We start from the raw sequence: 8,232 nt of genomic DNA on the forward strand, positions 1-8,232 counted from the left end.
GAAATGGCAAGTAACCTTTGCACCACATAATATCAGGAAATGACCATCTCCAACAAGAGAAAAATGTAACCGTTAGTTCTTGATAGTCAATGATATGATTATCATTGAATTTCCTATTTTCAAATCCTGGGGGTCACCATTGACCAGAACTGGACTAGCCATATAAATACAGTGACTGCAAGAGTAGGTCAGAGGCTGGCAATCTTCTACTGCCTAAAGCCTGTCTACCACCTCCACTTCCCTGGATGAGTGCAACCCTAACGATGCTCTCAAAAACCTAGGCACTGTCCAGAACAAAGCAGATTGCTTGATTGGACTCCATCCACCATGTTAGGCATCCACTGCCTTCACTATCAGCTACTGTTGCAACTTTATATATCTACAAGGTGCACTGCAACAATTGACCAAGGTTTGTGCGACAGGAAAGCAGCAGCTGCTGATGGAAAGCATATGACTGTTCCCCTTAGTTGAATGGTGCATAATTTTAAAGTGAAGGGCAGTAGGTGTTTTGTAAAAATCTCTCATACAGAGGTTGGTGGGAATCTGGAACACGCTGCCTGCGAGGCAGGAAATCTCACAATCTTTAGAAAGTAAGTGGTTGAGTATTTGAAATGTTATAACATTCAAGGCTGTGGGCCAAGGGCTGGAAAGTGAGATTAGTATAGATAGGAGATTTTGTTTTGTCAATGCAGACTTAGTAAAATGAAGGGCCTCTTGAAATGTACAAATCTACGACTTCCATACCAATGACCACTATGACCCAAAAGGACAAGGGAAGCAAGATACATGGGAACACCACCCCATCCAGGTTCCCCTCCCAAAACCCTCAAAATCCTGTTACTCACTTCTCAACAGCATTGTTAGCATACTTAATACCATATGAGCTGCAGCAGTTCAAAAAGGCTGCTCTCCACCACCTTCTCTTGAGCAACTGGGGATAGACAATAAATGCTGACCAAATCAATGACATCAACATTCCGCAAATGAATCAATGTTAAGCGAGTCCTCTTGTTCCTGGAATGAATCTAGTGAACCTTTGCTGTATCTCTTCCAATACAAGCAAATCCTTCCCAAAACTGTGGAGACCAAGACTGCATATAACTTTCCAGGGATGGTCACACCAAAACCCTGTGGCATTGTGTTAAGACTGAATTCCAGTTTCCTTGCAATAAAGGCCAACCTGATATTTGCCTCGTTTGTTGCTTGTTTTACATACATGCTAGTATATTTTGATCCTTCTACAAGTATCATAGACATAAAGCAGGAAAAGCACAACAGGTTAGACCGCAAGTTAGGAGCAAGGAAGTATTTCCTGCTCCTCAGATGCTGTCTGATCTGCTGTGCTTTTTCAGCTCCTCATTTACTGACTCTAGCTTCTAGCATTTGCAGTCCTTACTGCCTCCTTGCACAAGTACACCCAATTCTGTCCGAACATTAACATTTTACATGTTTCATGCTTCCAAAAGTATTTTTCTTTTCTGTTCTTATGGCTAAAGAGAATGACTTTATACTTCACAACATTATCCTTCATTAATCGTTCTGTCATCCTTTCATTTGTATAAATCTTTATAACTTGTTTAAATCAAATCATACCGCTTTTATCCCCATCTTGATTACATCAAGAGCAACTTAAATTGGAGTGGGTTCAGAAAAGATTTACCAGGATGTTGCTGGGAATGGAGAACTTGAGTTATAAAAATAGGCTGGGACATGTATCACTGGAGCATAAAAAGTTTGAGGTGGCCTTATAGAGGTTTATAAAATCATAACAGGCATAGGTAAGGTGAAGAGCAAGGGTCTTTTCCCTGGAGTTGGGGAGTTCAAACCTAGGGGGCATATTTTTAAGGTGAGAGGAGAAAGTTTTAAAAGGACATGAGGGGCAATGATTTTTACACGAAGTGATTCAGGGTTAGAATGAACTGCCAGAAGAAATGGTGAATGTGGGTACAGTTGCAACATTTAAAAGACATTTGGATAGGTACATGAAGAGGAAGGGCTTGGAGAGATATAGGCCAAATGCAGGCAAATGGGACTAGCTTAGTTTGGGAACATAGTCAACATGGACTAGTTGGACTGAAGGGTCTGTTGCCATGCTGTAGGAGTAGAGAAATTAAATACTATTGGTCTTTTGGTAGGAGGTATTAATATTGATTGTAAATAGCTGGGGCTCCAACACTGATTCTTTAAGCACTCCAGTAGTCCAAGCTTCCAACCTGAAAATACCCCACTTATGCTTACTCTCTACATCCTGTCCTTTAACCACTCTCTGTCCATGCTAATATATTACCCAACTCCATGTGCCTTTACCTTGTGTAATAAGCTATTGGCACTTTATCAAATACCATTTGGAAGTCGAGGTATACTACATCTGTTAATTCCACTTTATTTCTAATTAGATTCTCTCTGGTAAATCATACAGGACTTTTCTTGCATAAAATCAAACTGACTTATTCTAATCACATTCTGCTTTTCTATGTGCATTGTTAAGCAACTCTCAAGCCTAGAAAGACACGGGTGGAAATCCAGGCACAGGAAGACTGCATTCCCTTCTCCAGTTGCCATTATCAAGGGGCTTCAGTTTACAAATGTTGCTAATCTGAATTGCAACAGGCTAAGTTTCCAAAGAGAGAAGAAAACCCAGTGGGTGGATGGTTGGACCATTTTTATTTCATGATTTTGTATTAAAAAAATGATGGGAAGCAAGCAAGGATGCTGCCTGATTTGTAAGCTGATCATTCTTACAGATTGTCATAAGATTTAGTAGCCAGTCACTGTTCATTTCTTGAGCTGACAGGCTTCTTCTTTTGCTTGTTGCTCCTTCCTTTTGACATAAATTTCATTACAGGAAAACATTACACCAGCAACAAATGACACAAACTCTTCAAAATTCACTTCCCCGTCGCCATCAAAATCCAGATCTTTCATCATCTTGTCAAAAGATTCAACATTCTTCTTATTCTGTCAAGAGATGGAAAAATGAAAAATATAAAAGAGGCATGAAGTTATTCCATTTTAATGGGATGAATGAACATACAAAATAGGAGCAGAAAGAATTGGTTCAGCACCTCATGCCTGCTCAGCCATTCAATGAGATCACAGCTGATCTGTTTGTATTTCAAATTTCACATTCGCATCTATTCTCAATAACCCCAGATTCCCCTGCCTCTCAGAACTTACCTACCTCAGCCTTAAAGTACTTAATGACTTGCACCACCCCCTGAGGCACAGAATTCCAAAGTTTTAAGAGAATATAATTCTTTGCGAATAAGTTGTACCCAAGGGTCTGTTTCTGTACTGTCTGACTCTGTCTTAAAAGAGTGACTTCTACTTTTGAAACGATGGCCTGCATTTGGTATGACCGACAGAAGGAAACATTTTTTCCACATCCACTTTGACAAGATCATTCAGGATCTTGTAATCTTCGATCAGGTCACCCTCACTTTTCCAAACTCCTTTGGAAACAAGCCCAGTCTGTCCAATCTTTCCTCAAAAGACAAACACTCATTTTCAGGTATCAATGTAGTGAACTGCTTTCAGTGCATTTACAATTTTCCTTGAATAAGGAGAATAAAGCTGCAGATAGTGTTCAAGGTGTGGTCTAACAATACCCCATACAATTGACACGTTATATCCTTATTTTTACATTAAATGGAAAGAAAAACAACATAAGATATTTGATTTTATATGCAGTGTAGGAACAGTGAGTCCTGACTATTTGGCATAGTTAATGAAGCAGACAGTAACCTGGGCTTTATAAATTTAGGCATACGGTACAGGGGCAGTTCTGTGAAGCGTGTATTAAAAAAACTGATTCAGTCTCAGCTGGAGTACTTTGTCCTTCCGGACACCGGACTTTAGGAGGGATGTGAAACATTAGGGAAAATGCAGAAAAGATTCACAAGAATGGTTCCAGGGGATAAGAGACTTCAGCTAAGTGGATAGATTGAATAAATTGGGACTGTTTTCCATGGAGAAGAAAGGTTGATTTGATTAAGGTTTTCAAAACCATGCAGGATCTGGACGGATTGGATAGGGAAAAAATATTCTATTGATGGGAAAGTCAAGAAGCAGAAAATACTGATTTAAGGTAATTGGCAAACAGAAAAGCAATGGCAACATGAAAAGCATTTCCATGCAGTGAATGGTTGGGATCAGGAATACCATGCCTGATGGGACGGTAGAGACAGGATCAACCAGAAGAGGATTGGATAGTTTACTAAGAAGAAAATAATGCAGGAATATAGGGAAAGGAAACAGAACTGGGTGAACAGAGAGCCAGCACAGATATCATGAGCTGAATGATCCCATTCCATGCTGTAACAATTTTGTGATTCTACAGAGGCTTTATCCTTGATTCTAAGAACTGAAGATTATAGGAGGTGCAAGCTGTTGCATATTAGTTGGTCACACTCTGTGCTGGTCAGAACAAAAAGATCCCCCCCACCCCCCACCGCTGCCCAAACCATGTCCCAAAGGGCTGAGAGGTTTTGTCTCTCTTCCTGAGCCAGTGTGTTAGTGAGTGGAGTCAGGTGAGTGTAGCTACAAAGTGTCTCACTGGGCTGCTTTGGATTTGTTGGGTCTAGCCTGACTGAATTACTACTCAGTATTTCTCATTGTTCAGTCTTGGCTTGTTTCCCAGAAACCGCACCCTCATTCTAAACACTCCCCAATCCGTTAAACATTAATTCCTCAACCACAGGTCTGACTGCTTGTGAAATGCTTCCTCTGTAGAGACACACTGATTTACCATTTGGACCCAAATTACTACCTACTCCTTCACATTGGAGTCAGTCTGCAAATTTGACTGTTTCTGGGGCCTGGCTAATTCAGCCAAATGGTCATCTGCCCAAATAGCCTCAACACAGACCCTTACCATTATTCACCTTTGGGAACGATGTATACTTTATAACCTCTAGTGTTCTCCAAGAATCTGCCCTTGGCCCCTCATTTCTTAACGACACTCTGCCTCTCAACAATATCTAAAAGCACAATGTTAGTTTTCACATGTGTAACACCCAGCTTTTCCTCACCACAATCTCTCACAACTCTGCCTTTGTTGATCAATCTATAAATCTGCTTGTCCAGCAACCAGGACTGGATGTTAATAGCAGCAAAGCCACTGTCTTCAGCCCTGCCACAAATTCTGTTCCTTCCTGGCAATTTGTCAGACACAGTACCAAACTGCTCACAGCCCTGTGTCATGTTTAATACTGTGACAGATTTCTGACCACAAACCTGCACATCTCTCAGACCATTGTTTCCACTTCCATCACTTCACTTCATCTGCTGAAACCCCTGCACTTGATTACACCAACATTCTCCTGGCCCATTCCCACATTCAGTTTCTGTAACCTGGACGCCATCCAAACCGTTGCTTCCCCCTTGTCTTAACTGATATCAAATGCTGTTTACCCCTGACCCTGCATTGACCGATACTGGCTTCCAATCCAGTCACATTTTTTTTCAAACCCATCATTCTAACCATCCCTCCACATCTCATTTCCTCCAGCCCTATGTCCCTCCAAAGCCACTTGGTCATTGTCAAATTGCTAGATTATTGGCAGTCATGCTTAAGCCAGCTGCAGCCTAACCTAACCATCCTAACATTTTGGAGACATCCCAAAATGTCTCCACCGCACTTTTATCTCCTTTAAAAAGCTCCTTTAAAATGAGAACTAATCTGCAGAATAGTTGAGGGGAGACAGTTGTGTAGTAGAAACGTCATTGTGTTAGTAATCCACTACTACCCTGCAAAAACAGGTTCAAATCTCAGTCAGCTGGGCGAATTTGATTGCTGTTAATAAATCTGAAATATAATACTAGTGTTGGGGTGGTGACCATGGAATTATTACTGATGGCCTTGTTTTAAAAACTCATCCTCTAACAATTTCCCATAATCCCAGGAGGTGCAAACACAGGGAGGATTTTGATGTGGATCTGTAGGGGCAGGAATATGTTAAACAATCACCCAGTGATCTGATTGGGAGTTTTCCTTCATTGTGAACATTGATGAGATCATTGGGAAGTTGCTGGCTGAGCAAACGGAGCATTCTGAATCATCAGAAGCAGCCTGCAGCTCAAATTATTGTGATTCAGCTCCCTCAGTTATTCTGAGAGAGGGGTGTGTATCCGGGAGGGACGGATAGGTATGCGAGGGCGAGGAGTGGGTATCCGGGGGGGGGAAGAGGGTACGCCGGGGGGGGGGGGGTATGCGAGGTTGTGAGCAGATAAAAGCTTTTGTACATGTGGGATTGGGACTGTGGCAGCATCAGGGTGACGGGGGGGTGACGCTGGGACGGGGGGGGGTGGTGTCGCTGGGACAGGGGGTGACGCTGGGACGGGGGGTGACGCTGGGACGGGGGGGGGGTGGTGTCGCTGGGACAGGGGGTGACGCTGGGACGGGGGGGTCACTGGGACGGGGGGGGGGTGGTGTCGCTGGGACAGGGGGTGACGCTGGGACGGGGGGGGGGGGGGTGTCGCTGGCTGAGGTGAGGTTTCGGTGTCCCCTACCTTACAAAGCTGACCGAGCTCCGTTTCCATGAACTGTTTCATCTGTAATTTGTTCAGGGTGTGCTTATCCTTTTTGGCGTATTCATGGAAAACATCCATTAGGTTCTGCATGGCCACCTCGGTTTTAGTTGGAGTTGTCATCGTCAAAGATGCTGCTGGAGGCTGAGAAACAGAGATCCTGCGCTTAGTAAAGCCGGAGCTGCTCACCCTCAGCCCCGCGGGCTGGTTCAACTGCCCCATTGTGCTGCTGGGGCTGGAATTTCCAGCCCGTGATTTCAGTCACTTTTCACTTTACCCAAAGCTCAGAAACTCCCGAAACTTTGATCTGACCGCGCGCAGTTCCCACATCAGCCCCGACAGCCCATAATATGCCCCCATTCCCCAATCTGTATCCCACCCAAAGGCTGGGTTTGCAACCGCAGAGAAACAAAATGAACAATGTTTGGCTACAGATCCCGGGAGATCGGGACTCAGTAACGAACCTGGAGTTAGGTCCTGCTCAGAGCCCAGCTCGGGATCGCTTGCTTTCCAGTTTCTTACCCAGATGTGCAGCAGTTTGTTGCTGTTGCTGAGTTTATAGGGAGCCCAGCCCAGCCCAGCCCAGCTCGCTGTGTCACTCAGACAGAACGCTGCTGACTGGCTCCACTGCTGCTTCACTCCTGCCCTCGCAAACCCTGACTCGTGGCTGAAAGAATTTACAGAGTTTAATCTCCAACTATCCTGCAAAAAAGAGTAGCAGAAACTTTTACTGCACATTTCTAAGCAACAGATCGACAGAAGTACAGCTCTTCTTATCAAGATTTTCTCAACAAGACAACTTAAACTGTGACTGATGGATGGACATTCACACATGAGGGGGAAGTTACTAAGAAACCTAACCACAGCCTCATTACTCAACCTGCCTGAAAGTCCCAAATTCAAATCGAACAATCAAAATACGCTCTTTCCCTGTCAGGTCCGTTTCGTTGCAACACTGTAGACGGTTAGTGTCAAAGATTTGCGCACAATACTTCACTCCCAGCTCATGGCTTAATGACAGCCTCGTGTACAGCAAGGATTACATCTCCCTCTACACTGTCCACCATCAAACACTCCCAGGACAGGGACAGCACAGGGTTAGATACAGAGTAAAGCTCCCACTACACTGTCCACCATCAAACACTCCCAGGACAGGGACAGCACAGGGTTAGATACAGAGTAAAGGTCTCTCTACATTGTCCACCATCAAACACTCCCAGGACAGGGACAGCACAGGGTTAGATACAGAATAAAGGTCCCTCTACATTGTCCACCATCAAACACTCCCAGGACAGGGACAGCACAGGGTTAGATACAGAGTAAAGCTCCCACTACACTGTCCACCATCAAACACTCCCAGGACAGGGACAGCACAGGGTTAGATACAGAGTAAAGGTCCCTCTACATTGTCCACCATCAAACACTCCCAGGACAGGGACAGCACAGGGTTAGATACAGAATAAAGGTCCCTCTACATTGTCGCCATCAAACACTCCCAGGACAGGGACAGCACAGGGTTAGATACAGAGTAAAGCTCCCACTACACTGTCCCCATCAAACCCTCCCAGGACAGGGACAGCATGGGGCTAGATACAGAGTAAAACTTCCACTACACTGTCCCCATCAAACCCTCCCAGGCAAGGGACAGCATGGGGCTAGATACAGAGTAAAGCTCCCACTACACTGTCCCCATCAAACACTCTC

The 8,232-nt window shown here is 44.2% G+C and overlaps 1 protein-coding gene across 1 annotated transcript; it reads right to left on the reverse strand.

The window, feature by feature from the left end:
• Positions 1-2,645: 2,645 nt before the first annotated feature.
• On the reverse strand, positions 2,646-7,127 carry LOC125465906 (protein S100-A11-like). The gene is made up of 3 exons (XM_048559886.2): positions 6,993-7,127; positions 6,511-6,672; positions 2,646-2,958 (listed from the first exon to the last, which is right to left on the reverse strand). Exons 2-3 carry the CDS (start codon positions 6,649-6,651, stop codon positions 2,776-2,778), a joined length of 324 nt encoding a protein of 107 aa, XP_048415843.1. The 5' UTR covers positions 6,652-6,672; positions 6,993-7,127; the 3' UTR covers positions 2,646-2,775.
• Positions 7,128-8,232: the final 1,105 nt, after the last annotated feature.

This window comes from Stegostoma tigrinum, chromosome 30 (assembly GCF_030684315.1).
Source record: "Stegostoma tigrinum isolate sSteTig4 chromosome 30, sSteTig4.hap1, whole genome shotgun sequence".
In the NCBI taxonomy this organism is placed as follows: Eukaryota; Metazoa; Chordata; class Chondrichthyes; order Orectolobiformes; family Stegostomatidae; genus Stegostoma; species Stegostoma tigrinum.